The sequence below is a fragment of the Bombina bombina genome, chromosome 1 (assembly GCF_027579735.1).
Source record: "Bombina bombina isolate aBomBom1 chromosome 1, aBomBom1.pri, whole genome shotgun sequence".
NCBI lineage: Eukaryota > Metazoa > Chordata > Amphibia > Anura > Bombinatoridae > Bombina > Bombina bombina.
In genome coordinates, this window is record NC_069499.1 from 132,127,142 (window position 1) to 132,148,049 (window position 20,908).

The 20,908-nt window shown below is 37.4% G+C and overlaps 1 protein-coding gene across 5 annotated transcripts in view; it reads left to right on the forward strand.

Annotated features, from left to right (window-relative positions):
* Positions 1–20,908, forward strand: part of SAMD4A (sterile alpha motif domain containing 4A) — a 380,149-nt gene that overhangs the window by 217,437 nt on the left and 141,804 nt on the right. For all 5 annotated transcript variants that reach the window (XM_053697599.1, XM_053697600.1, XM_053697602.1 and 2 more), the window contains 2 exons: positions 9,085–9,194; positions 18,466–18,552. In XM_053697599.1, coding sequence (XP_053553574.1) covers positions 9,085–9,194; positions 18,466–18,552 — 197 coding nt within the window. The remainder of the gene's footprint in view (positions 1–9,084; positions 9,195–18,465; positions 18,553–20,908) is intronic.

A 20,908-nucleotide genomic window follows, 5' to 3' on the forward strand; every position in this document is an offset into this window, starting at 1 on the left:
GGCGTGTCGGTAGCCTAATTATGATGAGCTGACGTTTGGAATTTTTATTTTCAGAAGATAGTGAAGAGGTTGAGCGTGACCTTAAATTAGATAAATTTGCATCTACGCCATATGTGTTAAACCTCATTGTTTTATTATGAATTTATTTAAATTTGCTTTCTTATGTATTACTCAATAAAAAAACTCTTTATAATCTTATTTTCAGATTATTTTTGTTCTCTGACATGGGTATTTATTTTTTCTTTTCCTGGCTTTAGGGAAGTCCAACCCAAAATCAAATGTACACAAATGAATACACTGGCCCAAAAGATAAAGGCAAATCCGATATTCTGCCAGTATCCATATATTTGTAGAGGATACGTAATTGAACATGCACCAATGTTTGTTTTTATTGCCTGACAAATTATTTGTGTGATGTCTGTTGCGTGATTTTCTGTTTAATAATCTTTAACACATCTTTATATGTACTAGTAAGTCTGTATATTTACCGCTCACTACTGATCAATAAGAACCTCATAACTTCTTAAAACCTTCACTCTCAATAATGACGTAAACTGGATTTTTGACACCTAAAGTCGCGACTTTTGCTTCTTCTTTAAACTTGAAGACAACAGTAGTCAGAGTAATCTCCAGATTAAAGGTATATAATTATGCTACTTGTAAAGAATGTACCTGCCTACCAGTCAGGTAGATAAAAAAAATTATTAAAAAATATAATTCATATAAAAGGTGGTTTTGCATTTTTTTAATAAAACATAAAAGGGAAATGAAATACTAAGGACCAGATTATGAGTGGATCGCAAATGTTTTCGTGCGAGGGATAAAGAGTTTATCGCTGGTGTTTGTGCTGGTTGGGCTAACCGCTCGTATTACGAGTTGAAAGTAAACGCGATCACGTGAGCGCAATCATGATTTATGCTAGAATGATTACGCGTCCTCAGAGCTCTGGATAACTGTGTCAAGAAACTAAAAAGTTGCACAAAATGCATCAAAAATACTTTACAAATTATAATTACACTCACAATAACACTATCTAATAATGATTATTACAAAAAATATTGCACACAAAAGTTATAAGGGCTTAAAGATATGAGACTTAAACTGTAAAGGACATACATTTACATATATATATATACCATTGCTGATATATCCTCACTGCTATAGATGAAGTTAACAGCTTTACATTCTGTTCTATACTGTATTATATGATCTTAAACAAAGGTAAACAAGAAGCTTATTACACATCTTGATATCTATCTGCTAGTATTATTTTGTATTGGGACTAATGACGGTGCTAAAATAAATCCATAATGCACAGTGGCTAGAGATCTTTGTTCTTAAAGGGACATGAAACACAATTGTTTTCTTTCATGATTCAGGTAGAACATACAATTTTAAACATCTTTCCAATTTACTTCTATAATCAATTTGCTTTGTTCTCTTGGTATCCTTTGCTAAAGAAACATAAATTTAGGTGAGTAGTATACAACTAGCATCCTAAATTATGGGAAAATAAAATTAACAAACATCTATTGTCTCTACATTCCCATTCTGCCCACTGCATATGGACTTTTAACACTGTTGTTAGGAGTCCGATATAAGATGAAAAATACTTTGCTACTATTATGTTGGTTAGAAATTGCATATGTGGTCTTTATATATGACTCTTACTTTATATAATTGATACAGATGGTGGCTGAATTGGTGTTATACATGTTTGAAAGAGGTATTTTCCATTTTTAAGATAACACGAAGTGGAACATTGGGCTTCCAAGATCAGCATTGTGGGATACAATACCATAGAAGGGTTCAACTGGAGGCTTGGCTATAAAAGTGGTATAAAGCAGCAAAATTGGAGCAGTAGAGGTGATTTTGGGTTGCTGTTGAAGCAATTGTGTGGTTCAGGAAGGGATCTATGTAGCTGTAGTCTGTTATGTAAAAAAGGGGCACTTCTCTGGGTCTTTATGAGGGGGTCATGGGATTCCTATGCTTTTTTGTGGTTGAAGAAATATTGAAACACTTAAAGGGACAGTGTACACTAATTTTCATATAACTACATGTAATAGACTCTAATATAAAGAAGAATATGCACAGATACTGATCTAAAAATACAGTATAAAACTTTTTAAAAACTTACTTAGAAGCTCCTGGTTTAACACTGTTGATGAAGTTAGGCTGGGACACCCAGTGAAAGGGCTGGGAAATCAGGAAGAGCAGACACCCCCTCCCCCTTCCCAGCATATAAAAGAACCATTAGGCAAACAGGAGCAAGAGTCTGTATACTTGGGTCTACAGCTGACACTTTGGGGCTTGGTTAGGAGTCTGAAAATCAGCACAAAGTTATTAAAAAAATAAGCAAAACTATACATTGTTAAAAAAAAAAAACTCCCCCCAGATGGGGTATATAAATGGATCATTCCAAAACGTTTATGCAAAGTGTACAATGTCCTTTTAAAAGGGACAGTGTACTGTACAATTTTTCCCCTTTAATTTGTTTCCAATCGTCCATTTTGCCTGATAAAGTGTATGAAATTGTTTACAAATAAATAACCTTTATTTTGGCATTTGAAATAGCTGCTTTTGCCTGTGGTATTCCCACCTATACTGAAAATTTTCAATACTTTTTAATTATTGGCTAAATAAAGGCTATGAAAACTATAATTCTATAACTTAAGTATTGGGCTTTGGTATACAGAAATAAGATAAGGAAGTATGTATGTAAAGAATGTGCTGAAATAAGCTAATCTGATTTCCCTGCTAACAGACCCCATTTTAGCGCACATTAGATAGTGTGATCGGTTTCAGCACAGATAAAGATGTTCGTTTTATTTTCCACTTTTCAAGCTCCATTGAAGTCTATGGGGTAATATGTTAACGTGGTCGCAATATTCATACTTGGGGTTTTTGTGCACACCGGGTTAGTGCTCGTACAAAAACTATTAACTTCCAACTTCTAATACGCAAGCTACCCGACGCACGCAAAAGCTTCCATCTAGTGGCGTTAACGCTCATACTACCGCTCCACTCATTATCAACCCTTTAATAGGTTGTGGTGTCAAACAACAGTTATTCCATATACAAAAATAAACCTAAAGTAACGGTTTTGCAAACGTTTTATACTCTGGTGTTGGTATAACAAGTCATTGGAAATACATTAAGGGGAAGCCAATTTTACAATATGGTGTCGCTTTAAGTGTAATAATGCCTTAAGTATATGTACAATACTATATATTAACTGAAATGCAGCATTTATTTGAATAAAGTTAACTATTTCACTCACACTGGCAAACTGCCTGGGAGCAGCTTTGTTCTTGTGGTGTTTACTTGTGTTGTGGTTCATATTGCCTCTCCTCTATGCAAGAAAGACAGATCTGTGCCTGCTGCATGATTCTAACCAACCTGTCAAGTCTAGTTTCTTTTGTTGCAATGCGCATTCTACAGGATGTTGTTCCCAGCAGAACTGAGAGCAGATATTCCCTATGAATATATCACAATTGCACATTTCTTGTTAGATTGTTTAAAAAGTATCATTTTGGTGTGGCTCCAGAATTTAGACATTGATAGTAATTTAATGTATCCCTGATTGTTTCAACTCAAGAATTTAATATATTTAGATTTATCATATTCCTACACATATAACATATACACATCTTTTCTCAGTACTGATCTTTATGCCAGTGACAGGGATTTATTTTTTCGATTGAGTGAATAAAATTATGTAATGGATTGAGATCTCTTTGCCGTCTCACCCCATTTTTTATGTCCTGTTTTTTTGTAAAAGAAATCTGACACTACCCTAACCATGCTCTCTGCCCCTGCAACCACCCACTCACCAGACCTGCAGATTCCGCAATCAAGTCTGACTTGGATCTCTCCAGTCCCAGATGTATAGAATAATATGTTGGGAATATTTAATTAATGATTGAATTAATATTATAATACTATTTCTTCCAATAAACACTCTTGATTAATGTTGCTCAATATCAGATTGTAAGTTCTTCAGACCAGGGTCCTCTGCTTGTATCTTTTTTTTTAATCTATATTCTTTTAGCATGTAGCAATGTTATTTTATACTCTTACTCGTGTACCCTATGCCACAGTAATAATAATAGTGTTAAAGAATTCTAGCTCTTGCATTTGTGTCCTTGATAGTGTGCATTTGTTGTCACTTCTTCTTTTCAAAGTGTTAAAATACAAGAAAGCTCGATAAACCAGCCCACATCTAGATATTTGCTTTACAAATGACGCAGCTTGTATGACTAGGGGCCATGTTACTATATAGTGTCCTTTATGTAATACAGAGACTCCTACATTACAGTACAAGGTCTAAACAAAAAATCCCAAAGATTTTGTATGGTTTCTCTCCATGCCGGCAAGTTTTTGAATATCAGGCCCTAGATCTCCAGCTCAGAGCATTACAAGTGGCACGCAAACTGTTGCACAAGAGCAATAAGGGTTATATTTCGGTTCTTTCTGCGCGTTGGAAGTAGTGTGCATATTACGAGTTGAAAGTAAACACTTTTGATTGAGAGCTTTTGATATTAACGTGTGTCGGGTTAGCACAACTTCAGAGCTTTGGTTAACTGTTATGCTCGACTAAAAAATGGGGGGGACACATTAAAAATACATTTAAAAGTACAGTTATACTCATAATAACACTGAGTGTCTAATAAAAATTATTATTTAAAAAATTGCATTAAAAAGTTATAAGGGCTGAAATATGAGGTCTCAAGTGTTAGAAAAAAAAAAAAAACAGGCAAAGGGCTTTCACATAAAGATACATACATATTACATGTCTAAATATGTATATATGTGTGTGTGTACATACGTATGTATTTATTTGTGTATTTATGTATTATAGACATATATACACATATAGACATATATATAAGATCCTTTTGCATTCAAGTAGTTGAAATCATGGAAAAGCATATTTATGCAATATATTTATATTTAATAAAGTTTTTAACTATGGTTTAATGTAAATATATCACAATCCAATGTTATTCACATAAGGGAATGTGTTCTTAGTAATTATAAATAGATACTCCTATATATATATCTGTATCTTCTATGTGAAGAACATTGGAATGTGAAATATTCACTTGAGAAAATCGGGTTTGCACGCAAGTAAGGGTGTTGTTTTTCCCCCCTACTTTTCGTGCTTCATTGAAGTCTATGGGGAATACACTAACGTGGTCACGATATAAAAACTTTATTACCAGTTCATCTGGGTCACATTAAAAAAGCAACGTTTCTGGCATCTAGCCCTTAATCATGCATGATTAGACCCCCTAAACATCGCTTTTTTTGTGACCCAGATAAACTGGTAATAAAGATCCTTTTATTCTACTACTGGTCCTGCTGTTTATGAATATACATTGAAGGATGGACAGCATCCTTGTATCAGCGTGCACTACACAGGAGGTGCTATGCAAATTTGGGTGTGTGGAATAAAATAAAACCTGGCACATGTTCCAGGAAAGATGGCCTGTTTTGACCTATGTAAATTTTTTGGTATGACATAGAAATAATAATTTAGGATTATGAAAAGGCTAAATGTGTTAGAGAAATATTTGTCCCATATAAACTTAACGGAATAATAATCACCCATTTTGTTTCCAAAGTAATATCTATTTTTTTCTATATTTAGTGTTTCTGTAACCACCAATATCCAGTTTGATAAAGTAGGGACGTGTTGCATCTTCCACAATTGTGGTATCAATTGTTTAGCTCAATTGATCATTATATATAATAATCTTGATCGAAGCATACAATTTAGGTTGGGCTATTTGTTAAACAGAAATATTACTGGATTGAGAGGTAATGCGGAGTGTATCACTTTCTCTATTTCTTTAACACCAAATGTGTGTGATAGTTACCTCTAATTCATAGCCTCTCCAGCAACTTAGTTGTAATGAGGGGAATATCACTTCTAATCATGCTGGGGTTAAATACCACCAACATAGTAACTTGAGATTCATCTCAGATATTTTTACTGATGAAAAGGACCTACTCATATTTGTGAAAATGTTATTTCAATCTTTAGTCAACCACTGTATCTTTAGTTCATCCTCCCAATTCTTTACATAGGAGGGGAGGTTTTGAGAATGATAACTTATTAATAGTTCAAGGTCAAGGACAGACTATCCCACGCGTCAGCTGAGGGGTATAACACAGACTTTTGAAAGGTCTGCTAATTTTAGCTTTTTCTTTGTGTACATATGTATTAAAAAAGATGCAAATATTAATACCAATTATAAAACACAGAGCTGTATAATTCTTTACCTTACCAAATATTTGAACTTTGCCATTTATCATAACAGAGTAACAAGGTATCATTCTATGAATATTATTGGGTCCTGTGAAAGAAAGATGCATCCCAGGTATAAAATTTGGGTTTTGCAAAAGAGAGAAGGGAAATTCAAAACATTGTTGGGTAAAAGTATCCTAGTTAGAGCAACAAAAAGCTGGGAGCGGAGCGCAGGTGAGTTTGGAAATGAAACTATTCAAAATTCATGGAAGCAGCTAGAAACATGTAATAAAAAAATCTACATGTAGATAGAAACTTGTCAGATGCGTTTTCGGCTTTCGCCTTAGTATCCTAGACCTTAAAAGTTTCTTTCACTCATTGAGATAATCTTCCTTTCTTCTCTGTGCACGAGGGAGCCAATAAGAACTCCCTAGACGGGGCAGCCTACTAAATTATGCTCCAATTGTACCGATTTCTTGTTGCTGTTATTTTTACACCAAGCATCAATGTGTATCAGACTTCTGTTCTATAATATAATAGGTTTAGTACTCCCAGTCAACCTCTGTCTTTTGGTCTATACATTGTGGTCTTCATTATTCTAAGCAATCTATGTTGCCAGATATGTGTTAATCAGTTTCTGTAGTTTAAAAAGGTATGATTTATGGGAGGGTTTGTGACACCGAATGTATGAAGTGGAACATCAATTACCAGCCTAAGAGACACTCCTGATAATTAGCCAACATTCCACTAACATGCACTTGCTGTAACTTCTTGATGGTGATCATGGCCTGTATTTATATTTGTATGATCTATCTACTGTTATATTGTTTTTGTGATCTAAAACAATAAAAATATTTTTCAATTAAAAAGGTATGATTTAGATATCAAAATGGGTAAAGTCTAAAAAACATACAGGATATGTGTGAGAAGAATAGTCATCTTGACTGCGTGAATTCGCCGTAGCCATGTCAAGGCTTTTTGTTTCCAAGCCTGTAACTGTATTTGAGTATCTTTTAATAAGGTTAAATAATTGTATTTGCCCTTTTTAATGCACCACCTGGCTTATTTTACTGACCAACCAGCTAAAATTTTAGTAAATGTCTATCTAAAAACTAGCTAACAGTAACAATTTTCAATGTTTATTGCACAAATAATTATCATTTAAGAGACATGAAACCTACTTTTTTTTTTTTTTTAAATAAAATTTTAAACAGCTTTCCACTTTACTTATATTATCAAATTTCCTTCATTCTTTTGATACCCCCTGCTCAAGGAGCTAGCTGATCACATCTATTCAACCAATCACACGAGATAAGTGTGTTTAGGCACCAATCATCAACTAGCTCCCACTAGTATAGGATATTTGCATATTCTTTTTCAACAACAATACCAAGAGAAGTATAATTGAAAATAGAAGTGAATTTAAAATTTCATTAAAATGACATGCTCTATCTGAATTGTGGAAGCTTAATTTTCACTTTCCTACCCCTTTAAATAAAGTTATGTTAAATTATGCAATTATTGTGCACTTTGGATAACAAAAAATATAATATTAGAAAGTATTACACTGCCCCCACCTGGCTACTTTATTGCCACCAGGCTGGCATCATTTCCTGTGGATAATACTGTATATGTAACAGGCCTTGTAAAGTTTCCCCCTAGGCCTTTTAATGTAAAAGCAAAACAGAAAATAAATTGTATTGTGTCCCTCTGCGGTCTCTGCCATATCATACTGATAATACTGCTGCAGCTTCTTTTCATTTTGTGAAATAAACATCACATCAAATGTTCAAGTATAGTTTGTAGGTATAATGACCCTTAATCTATGGCTATGGTCTTGAGTAGGATCCAGTGCTGCATTATATGCTGTGACCTACAACTAACCCTAGATCGTCCCCTATAGGGAGTGAATATTGCATTAGATGATCACTTGCCGCTTTCGTTCTGTATTTTATTCCAGCAGTTTATACTTTGTGCAGTACATCAACTCATGAATTAGAATCTAGACAGAAACACAATCTGTAGCTTATCCGCTGTGTTGTCAGTCAGCAGTTGATTTCTGGTAATAATTTTAACTATTCTAGACATTTTGGCAAACGGTTCTGGAAATATTTGTTCTTTTAACAGAGACTGCCTAGTGGTAAGAAACTGCATTGTTGGAAATCTGCTAAAATACACATACAGTATAATATTATGTATGTGTGTGTGTATAAAGTACAGCAGTGTCTGTTCCTCAGACAAAGAATATAGGCTCCTGTATTGTGAACAAATCCCCCCCCCCCCGTGAAACCAATTATCCATATATTTGTGTATGTATAGTGTGTGTGTGGCATGTAATTTTTACTATAGATTGTTTAAATACAGCAGGAAGCAAGACATTTGGCCTTGCTTACTGGTTATACACACACGTGTGTGTATATGTATATATATGTGTGTGTGTGTATATATATATATATGTATATTTATATATATATATATATATATATATATTGTTCCTTTTTTGACAAAGGCTTGGTAAAAATTTGATAGGATGTCTTTTGAGTGCTGTGTATGTATATGTGTGTTTGTATATGTTAGTACAGGAATGGCATATGTTTATAAAATATATATCATTTGTTGGCTTGTAAATAAGATAATATAGAGAATGTTCATAGTTTCCTTTTTTCCTTACCAACCCTGTCACATTATTCTGGGCATATGAACTAATTTGCCTGCTCACCCTTCTACAAACCTCTTCCCCCAGCTGTGAAATCCCCCATAGTAGCATTATAATGGTGTGTTATTTAGTGTTAGAGACTGAGGGACTGACAGTGCATGATTTGATGTTTCAGATGTTCCTGCCTGGCTTAAAAGTCTTCGTCTGCACAAGTATGCAGCCCTGTTCTCCCAGATGACATATGAAGAGATGATGTCACTGAACGAATGCCAGCTAGAGGCACAAGTATGTATCGATTTGTACTTTTTATTTAAATATTTCTACTTCTTAATATGCGCCCAATGCCTTGTCATGAGTAAACTTCAATTTTAATGAGCATTTACATAGTAGCATTACAGTCATCACCAGTCTGTATACAGTAGCATTACAGTCTGCACCAGTCTGTATACAGTAGCATTACAGACATCACCAGTCTGTATACAGTAGCATTACAGTCTGCATACACTAGCATTACAGTCTGCACCAGTCTCTATACAGTAGCGTTACAGTCTGCACCAATCTGCATACACTAGCATTACAGTCTGCACCAGTCTGTATACAGTAGCATTACAGTCTGCACCAGTCTGTATACAGTAGCATTACAGTCTGCACCAGTCTGCATACACTAGCATTACAGTCTGCACCAGTCTGTATACAGTAGCATTACAGTCTGCACCAGTCTGTATAGAGTAGCGTTACAATCTTCACCAGTCTGTATACAGTAGCGTTAGTCTGCATGCACTAGCATTACAGTCTGCACTAGTCTGTATGCACTAGCACTACAGTCTGCACCAGTCTGCATACAGTAGCATTACTGTCTGCACCAGTCTGCATACACTAGCATTACTGTCTGCACCAGTCTGCATACACTAGCATTACTGTCTGCACCAGTCTGTATACAGTAGCATTACAGTCTGCACAAGTCTGTATACACTAGAATTACAGTCTGCACCAGTCTGACTCTGTATACACTAGCATTACAGTCTGCACCAGTCTGTATACAGTAGCATTACACTCTGCATACAGTAGCATTACACTCTGCATACAGTAGCATTACAGTCTGCATACAGTAGCATTACAGTCTGTACTAGTCTGTATACAGTAGTGTTACAGTCTGCACCAGTCTGTATACAGTAGCGTTACAGTCTGCATACAGTAGCGTTACAGTCTGTATACAGTAGCATTACAGTCTGCATACAGTAGCATTACAGTCTGCACCAGTCAGTATACAGTAGCATTACAGTCTGCACCAGTCTGCATACAGTAGCATTACAGTCTGCATACAGTAGCATTACAGTCTGCACCAGTCAGTATACAGTAGCATTACAGTCTGCACCAGTCTGTATACAGTAGCGTTACATTCTGCAACAGTCTGCATACAGTAGCGTTACAGTCTGTATACAGTAGCATTACAGTCTGCACCAGTCTGCATACAGTAGCATTACAGTCTGCATACAGTAGCATTACAGTCTGCACCAGTCAGTATACAGTAGCATTACAGTCTGCACCAGTCTGTATACAGTAGCGTTACAGTCTGCAACAGTCTGCATACAGTAGCGTTACAGTCTGTATACAGTAGCATTACAGTCTGCACCAGTCTGCATACAGTAGCATTACAGTCTGCATACAGTAGCATTACAGTCTGCACCAGTCAGTATACAGTAGCATTACAGTCTGCACCAGTCTGCATACAGTAGCATTACAGTCTGCACAAGTCTGTATACACTAGCATTACAGTCTGCACCAGTCTGTATACAGTAGCATTACAGTCTGTATACAGTAGTGTTACAGTCTGCACCAGTCTGTATACAGTAGCGTTACAGTCTGCAACAGTCTGCATACAGTAGCGTTAGTCTGCAACAGTCTGCATACAGTAGCGTTACAGTCTGTATACAGTAGCATTACAGTCTGCACCAGTCTGCATACAGTAGCATTACAGTCTGCACCAGTCAGTATACAGTAGCATTACAGTCTGCACCAGTCTGCATACAGTAGCATTACAGTCTGCACCAGTCAGTATACAGTAGCGTTACAGTCTGCACCAGTCTGTATACAGTAGCGTTACAGTCTGCACCAGTCTGTATACAGTAGCGTTACAGTCTGCAACAGTCTGCATACAGTAGCGTTACAGTCTGTATACAGTAGCATTACAGTCTGCACCAGTCTGCATACAGTAGCATTACAGTCTGCATACAGTAGCATTACAGTCTGCATACAGTAGCATTACAGTCTACACCAGTCAGTATACAGTAGCATTACAGTCTGCACCAGTCTGTATACAGTAGCATTAGTCTGCATACAGTAGCATTACAGTCTGCACCAGTCTGTATACAGTAGCATTACAGTCTACCCCAGTCTGTATACAGTAGCATTACGGTCTGCCCCAGTCTGCATACAGTAGCATTACAGTCTGCACCAGTCTGTATACAGTAGCATTACAGTCTGTATACAGTAGCATTACAATCTGCACCAGTCTGTATACAGTGGCATTACAGTCTGTACTAGTCTGCATACAGTAGCATTACAGTCAGCACCATTCTGTATACAGTAGCATTACAATCTGCACCAGTCTGTATACAGTAGCATTACAGTCTGCACCAGTCTGTATACAGTAGCATTACAGTCTGCACACAGTAGCATTACAGTCTGCACCAGAATGCATACAGTAGCATTACAGTCTACACCAGTCTGTATACAGTAGCATTACAGTCTGCACCAGTCTGTATACAGTAGCATTAGTCTTCACCAGTCTGTATACAGTAGCGTTACAGTCTGCACCAGTCTGTATACAGTAGCGTTACAGTCTGCACCAGTCTGTATACAGTAGCTTTAGTCTGCACCAGTCTGTATACAGTAGCGTTAGTCTGCCCCAGTCTGTATACAGTAGCGTTACAGTCTGCACCAGTCTGTATACAGTAGCATTAGTCTTCACCAGTCTGTATACAGTAGCGTTACAGTCTGCACCAGTCTGTATACAGTAGCGTTACAGTCTGCACCAGTCTGTATACAGTAGCGTTACAGTCTGCACCAGTCTGCATACAATAGCATTACAGTCTGCACCAGTCAGTATACAGTAGCGTTACAGTCTGCACCAGTCTGTATACAGTAGCATTAGTCTTCACCAGTCTGTATACAGTAGCGTTACAGTCTGCACCAGTCTGTATACAGTAGCGTTACAGTCTGCACCAGTCTGCATACAGTAGCATTACAGTCTGCACCAGTCTATATACAGTAGCATTACAGTCTACCCCAGTCTGTATACAGTAGCATTACAGTCTACCCCAGTCTGTATACAGTAGCATTACAGTCTGCCCCAGTCTGCATACAGTAGCATTACAGTCTGCACCAGTCTGTATACAGTAGCATTACAGTCTGCACCAGTCTGCATACAGTAGCATTACAGTCTGCACCAGTCTGCCTACAGTAGCATTACAGTCTGCATACAGTAGCATTACAGTCTGCACCAGTCTGCATACAGTAGCATTACAGTCTGCACCAGTCTGCATACAGTAGCATTACAGTCTGCACCAGTCTGCATACAGTAGCATTACTGTCTGCACCAGTCTGCATACACTAGCATTACTGTCTGCACCAGTCTGTATACAGTAGCATTACAGTCTGCACAAGTCTGTATACACTAGAATTACAGTCTGCACCAGTCTGACTCTGTATACACTAGCATTACTGTCTGCACCAGTCTGTATACAGTAGCATTACAGTCTGCACAAGTCTGTATACACTAGAATTACAGTCTGCACCAGTCTGACTCTGTATACACTGGCATTACAGTCTGCACCAGTCTGTATACAGTAGCATTACAGTCTGCATACAGTAGCATTACAGTCTGCATACAGTAGCATTACAGTCTGTACTAGTCTGTATACAGTAGCGTTACAGTCTGCACCAGTCTGTATACAGTAGCGTAACAGTCTGCATACATAGCGTTACAGTCTGTATACAGTAGCATTACAGTCTGCATACAGTAGCATTACAGTCTGCACCAGTCTGCATACAGTAGCATTACAGTCTGCATACAGTAGCATTACAGTCTGCATCAGTCAGTATACAGTAGCATTACAGTCTGCACCAGTCTGTATACAGTAGCGTTACAGTCTGCAACAGTCTGCATACAGTAGCGTTAGTCTGTATACAGTAGCATTACAGTCTGCACCAGTCTGCATACAGTAGCATTGCAGTCTGCATACAGTAGCATTACAGTCTGCACCAGTCAGTATACAGTAGCATTACAGTCTGCACCAGTCTGCACCAGTCTGCATACAGTAGCATTACTGTCTGCACCAGTCTGCATACACTAGCATTACTGTCTGCACCAGTCTGCATACACTAGCATTACTGTCTGCACCAGTCTGTATACAGTAGCATTACAGTCTGCACAAGTCTGTATACACTAGAATTACAGTCTGCACCAGTCTGACTCTGTATACACTAGCATTACAGTCTGCACCAGTCTGTATACAGTAGCATTACAGTCTGTATACAGTAGCATTACAGTCTGCATACAGTAGCATTACAGTCTGCATACAGTAGCATTACAGTCTGTACTAGTCTGTATACAGTAGTGTTACAGTCTGCACCAGTCTGTATACAGTAGCGTTACAGTCTGCAACAGTCTGCATACAGTAGCGTAACAGTCTGCATACAGTAGCGTTACAGTCTGCATACAGTAGCGTTACAGTCTGTATACAGTAGCATTACAGTCTGCACCAGTCTGCATACAGTAGCATTACAGTCTGCATACAGTAGCATTACAGTCTGCACCAGTCTGCATACAGTAGCATTACAGTCTGCATACAGTAGCATTACAGTCTGCACCAGTCAGTATACAGTAGCATTACAGTCTGCACCAGTCTGTATACAGTAGCGTTACAGTCTGCAACAGTCTGCATGCAGTAGCGTTACAGTCTGTATAGCTACTGCATGCAGACTGTTGCAGACTGTAACGCTACTGCATGCAGACTGTTGCAGACTGTAACGCTACTGCATGCAGTCTGCACCAGTCTGTATACAGTAGCGTTACAGTCTGCAACAGTCTGCATGCAGTAGCGTTACAGTCTGTATACAGTAGCACTACAGTCTGCCCCCGTCTGCATACAGTAGCATTACAGTCTGCACCAGTCAGTATACAGTAGCATTACAGTCTGCACCAGTCTGTATACAGTAGCATTAGTCTGCATACAGTAGCATTACAGTCTGCACCAGTCTGTATACAGTAGCATTACAGTCTGCATACAGTAGCATTACAGTCTGCACCAGAATGCATACAGTAGCATTACAGTCTACACCAGTCTGTATACAGTAGCATTACAGTCTGCACCAGTCTGTATGCAGTAGCGTTACAGTCTGCACCAGTCTGTATACAGTAGCATTAGTCTTCACCAGTCTGTATACAGTAGCGTTAGTCTGCACCAGTCTGTATACAGTAGCGTTAGTCTGCACCAGTCTGTATACAGTAGCGTTAGTCTGCCCCAGTCTGTATACAGTAGTGTTACAGTCTGCACCAGTCTGTATACAGTAGCATTAGTCTTCACCAGTCTGTATACAGTAGCGTTACAGTCTGCACCAGTCTGTATACAGTAGCGTTACAGTCTGCATACAATAGCATTACAGTCTGCACCAGTCAGTATACAGTAGCGTTACAGTCTGCACCAGTCTGTATACAGTAGCATTAGTCTTCACCAGTCTGTATACAGTAGCGTTACAGTCTGCACCAGTCTGTATACAGTAGCGTTACAGTCTGCACCAGTCTGTATACAGTAGCGTTACAGTCTGCACCAGTCTGTATACAGTAGCGTTACAGTCTGCACCAGTCTATATACAGTAGCGTTACAGTCTGCACCAGTCTATATACAGTAGCATTACAGTCTGCACCAGTCTATATACAGTAGCATTACAGTCTACCCCAGTCTGTATACAGTAGCTTTACAGTCTACCCCAGTCTGTATACAGTAGCATTACAGTCTGCCCCAGTCTGCATACAGTAGCATTACAGTCTGCACCAGTCTGTATACAGTAGCATTACAGTCTGTATACAGTAGCATTACAATCTGCACCAGTCTGTATACAGTGGCATTACAGTCTGTACTAGTCTGCATACAGTAGCATTACAGTCAGCACCATTCTGTTTACAGTAGCATTACAATCTGCACCAGTCTGTATACAGTAGCATTACAATCTACACCAGTCTGTGTACAGTAGCATTACAGTCTGCACCAATCTGTATACAGTAGCATTACAGTCTGCACCAGTCTGCATACAGTAGCATTACAATCTGCACCAGTCTGCATACAGTAGCATTACAGTCAGCACCAGTCTGCATACTGTAGCATTACAGTCTGTACCAATCTATATACAGTAGCATTATAGTCCGCACCAGTCTGTATACAGTAGCATTGCAATCTGCACCAGTATGTATACAGTAGCATTACAGTCTGCAGTAGTCTGTATACAGTAGCATTACAGTCTGCATCAATCTATATACAGTAGCATTATAGTCTGCACCAGTCTATATACAGTAGCATTACAGTCTACCCCAGTCTGTATACAGTAGCATTACAGTCTACCCCAGTCTGTATACAGTAGCATTACAGTCTGCATACAGTAGCATTACAGTCTGCACCAGTCTGTATACAGTAGCATTACAGTCTGTATACAGTAGCATTACAATCTGCACCAGTCTGTATACAGTGGCATTACAGTCTGTACTAGTCTGCATACAGTAGCATTACAGTCAGCACCATTCTGTATACAGTAGCATTACAATCTGCACCATTCTGTATACAGTAGCATTACAATCTACACCAGTCTGTATACAGTAGCATTACAGTCTGCACCAATCTGTATACAGTAGCATTACAGTCTGCACCAGTCTGCATACAGTAGCATTACAATCTGCACCAGTCTGCATACAGTAGCATTACAGTCAGCACCAGTCTGCATACAGTAGCATTACAGTCTGCACCAATCTATATACAGTAGCATTATAGTCCGCACCAGTCTGTATACAGTAGCATTGCAATCTGCACCAGTATGTATACAGTAGCATTACAGTCTGCAGTAGTCTGTATACAGTAGCATTACAGTCTGCATCAATCTATATACAGTAGCATTATAGTCTGCACCAGTCTGTATACAGTAGCATTAGAGTTCGCACCAGTCTTTATACAGTAGCATTACAATCTGCACCAGTCTGTATACAGGAGCATTACAATCTGCACCAGTCTATAGAGGAGCATAGAGTTTGCACCAGTCTTTATACAGTAGCATTACAATCTGCACCAGTCTGTATACAATTGCGGCCGCACAAAATACATGTACTTCGTATTCACAAAGACTTCATCCACCCACTCACTGTCTACATACAGAGGACTTAAATGCTACGTTTTAACATTGTGTGGTCTTTTATGAACACCTGGGAGTCTTATATATGGCCCTTTTAAGCAATATCGGTTTCCTTTTGCTGGTGATGAGATGGTCATGTAAGTTTAGATCAGCACTGACTCCTGTCCTCATTCTGCGTTCATTGGGGATTTCCTGTAAGAAGGAAATGTGTCCTCCTTTATTAATGGTATCATACTTTATATTTCCAGGAGATATGCAGTTGTCTAATATTGTTTATATATTTGTAGAATCTGTGCATGAGAATCTTCACACAATTTCTCTATGAATAACTGTACTCATATTATATTTATTTTCAATTTGTTAAATTCTGAACTAAATGCGGACACTGAGTTTTTAACTCATTATCAATTTTTTTTGTAATGTACATTCATATAGTCCATTACATTGTATATTCCACACTCTTTATACAAGGTAAGCCTATGTCCACATGTTTGCCATTATTAGTATTACCTCCTTTTCCCCCTTTTTTTTCTTTCTTCTTTTTTGACTATTTTATACTCCCCCTGTATACATAATTTCACATCTTTATGCATATTGATCCCATGTTGATATATAACCTATTGTCAGTATATGCTATGTAAAATTAAATATTTCCCGTCTCTGTTCTCCTACACTGGACACTGTCTGCCTCTGTCACCTAAGCCCCCCTCATGATTTTTACGACACCCCCTCCTCTCCCTGCACTGAGACCTCTGTAACACTTTCTGTCCTTTTAGCCATTCTGTGTTATAATCTGTAAATTCTATTAAATTGGTCAGTATTGCTCCAGAAAGGAAAGAATTCTTCCGAAGACTTGTCTTCTTATAAATGTATAGTTAGTCCAATAAAAAAGTATCATTGCTCAATGCAATACTCTTGTTATTTTAGTATCTAAATCACTGGACTAACACGGCTACTCTAATAAACGTGCTTGTGTGTGTATATATACTGTATGTCTGTGTGTGTGTGTGTATATATATATATATATATATATATATATATGCCTGTGTGTATGTATATATGTCTCTCTGTGTGTGTGTGTGTGTGTGTGTGTGTGTGTGTGTGTGTGTATATATATATATGTCTATGTGTGTGTGTGTGTATATGTCTGTGCAGAGGCGTAACTAGAAAACACAGGGCCCAGATGCAAGAATCTAAGAAGGGCCCCCCCACCGCCCCTCCCCCCTCCAAAAAAATGTGAATTTAATACATATAATTTTTTTTATTTTTTTTTACATTTAACACAGAAAAAAATGTGAATCATATTACATGTCTGCAAAAGGAGGTACCCTGTGCCCACAGTCTGTGAGATGGTCTGAACCCCTATTACTATAAATAGTGACACTGTTTAACCCACCAGTACTGTATATAGTGAGTTAGTGACACAGTCTGTAATCTGCCGGTGAGATGGCTGGCCTGACCCTACCCGCCCCCGTACTTTATAAAGTGACCACAGTAGTCAGTGACATGGTCCACCCCCCATACTGTATATAGTGGTACTGTATAGTGACACTGTTTACCCCCTGCCCCCCCATGCTGTAGTAACAAGGTCTGTAATTTGCTGGTTCCACAAACCTACACATACACACATACATGCATAAATACACACACAGTCACATACATACACACACCATACACATAAACACCAATGTAAAACAGAAACACTAACCCCTGTAGTCATGTCACACTCGCATGATGTCAGTGCAGGCAGTGGTAGGTTAACGTTTTTTATATAAAAAAAAAATATTATTTTTTTTAAGCTGGGCCCCCACCCTCAGGGGCCCAGTCGCACCTGCGACCTCTGCACCCCCTGTAGTTTCGCCTCTGTGTGTGTATATTTATATGTCTGTGTGTGTGTATATATATATATATATATATATATATATATACATATGTCTGTGTGTGTGTATATATATATATGTCTGTGTGTGTCTGTGTGTGTGTGTGTGTGTGTGTGTATATATATATATATATATATATGTCTGTGTGTATGTGTATATATATATATATATATATATGTCTGTGTGTGTGTGTTCGTATATATATATATATATATATATATATATATATATATATATAATTTAAAAACAAATGACCTTATTTCATATTTCTGTTACAGAATGTCACAAAAGGTGCAAGACACAAAATAGTCATCAGTATTCAAAAGTTAAAAGAGAGACATAATCTTCTGAAGTCACTAGAAAGGGTAAGTTTCCAGAAATGGTTTCAGACAATGTCTTAAAGGGATAGTGTACTGTATAATTTGTTTCTCCTTAATAGGACTTGTTATACCAGCTGTAGGGTATAAATGTATGGGGAATACTTATTTGAGGTTTATTTATGTATATGAAATAGTTGTTTTGCGCTCTTAATCCACAAACTATTAAAATGGTCTAAGCTTGCAGGGAAATGCTCCTCCAAATAAGGCAGATTATTTGGCTATTAAAACATAACTGCAGTAAAAAGGATGGGTACACAGTTTTATATATCATTCAGCACAATATTTCTGTTATATTTTATATCATTGGTTTATTTTGTATTGTTTATTTGTGATTTTTGTATATCATTTGTATATAACATCATTTTTTGCATTTACCGTCCCTTTAAATTTACAAAATTTTAAGTTTTTAAGGTTTTTGATACAGAAAGTAATTTGCAGTGCTTTAATATTGTTAATGCAATTGAAAAACCCAACATCTATATCTATTAAATCCAGAATAAGACTCTGGCATCTTAGACAACATTTCCAGATTTTGCAGTAACCTTGTAATAAGAGTTGCATATTTCTTTTATGCAATTGGCGAGAGTCCATGAGCTAGTGACGTATGGGATATACATTCCTACCAGGAGGGGGCAAAGTTTCCCAAACCTCAAAATGCCTATAAATGCACCCCTCACCACACCCACAACTCAGTTTTACAAACTTTGCCTCCTATGGAGGTGGTAAAGTAAGTTTGTGCTAAGTTTTTATGATTTTCTTCTATGATACGCTCTTTTAAGCATTCTGAAGCCCAATTCCTCTCAGAGTACAGTGTTTGTCAGAGGGATGTGAAGAGTGTATCGCCTATTGATTTTATGGTTTCTCTCACGGGAAATCTTTTCAAGGGTTCTCTGTTATCGGTCGTAGGGATTCATCTCCTACCTCCCTTTTCAGATCGATGATATACTCTTATATACCATTAACTCTGCTGTTAGTTTTCAGTACTGGTTTGGCTATCTGCTGGATGGGTGTCTTTCAGTAAGTATGTATCATTATTTAAGACACTCTTTTATGTTTTAATGTAAAGTTTTAAATATTAGTTTTTTACTTATATTTGCCATGAGTCAGGTCTATGTATATTTCCCCTTTGCAGTCTAAACAGTTTCAGTATACGAATAATGTTTGGGAAGTTTATTTAAACTTTTTTTCTTACCTGGGGTTCAGTCTTTTTCTAATTTGACTTGTTTCTCAATTTTTTTCGCTGGCAAATCTAGGCTCGCGAGGACGTAAAATGCTGTTATTTATTGCGTTATTCTTGTCGAAAAAAATTTTGGTGCAAAGTTTTCACTTTTGATGGCGCAAATTTCGTAATTTCCTGTGTCTTTGTTGACGCTAGTTGTTTTGGTATGAAGTTGCGTTTATGACATGAGTTGCGTCATTCATTTCCTGGTGTTTTGCGGCAAAAATCTTTTAACTTTCTATTGTGTAATGCGTCATTCTTGGCACCAAAATTTAGTTATTTTACCCCTCTCCCTCTATTGCTCGCTGTTTTCATGAAGTTTTGAAAACTATTTTGTCTGCTTTTTTTATTTTATTTTTCTGTCTACTGAAACTGTTACATTGTGGAAATTGAATGTTTTGCCTAATGTTATTTTATTTTTTTTTTGTTACATTTTGCGAGATGTTTCATTCTAATCCTGACTCTGATGTTACTGTAGAAATTATGATGCCCTGAAACACAATTCTACAAAGCTAAGTGTGTTCTTTTTATTATTAAGCTGTTGTTATTTTCTTCAGCTCAATTTGTGGCATTTATTTATTTTATGCTTAAAATGTTTCTACATGTACAATGACATTTACTGTTTTTACTTATTCAGTTCATGTACTTGATTACATCTGCAAACATCACATGTTATTGCTTATATCATAAAAGGTTATGACTGCTATTATGCCTTTAAGTAAACTTACGAGGTCTTTTCAAAATTGTTAAGATTTAAATAATTTTGTTCTGACCGACAGCATACTTAAGTTTATTCTACTGTTGAAGGTTTTCTTTGGCTCAAAGGATCCTGTATCAGAGACAGTTTTATTAAAAATTCTCCTTATTTTTCATTTGAACATTCTTTGTTCTTTGTTAAGGAAAAATTGTCATTAATAGCTTTTAGGAAGTAGTCTAGTCCTACTATTAACTATCGGCTAGATTACGAGTTTTGCGTTATGAGTAAAAAAGCAGCGTTAAGGCTCATAACGCTGCTTTTTCACTACCGCTGCTATTACGAGTCTTGTAGGTACAGCTGTCCCGCACACTTTTTTGGCCGTACCTCAAATTAACTTACACAATTTTCATAAATTCTTTTTTCAA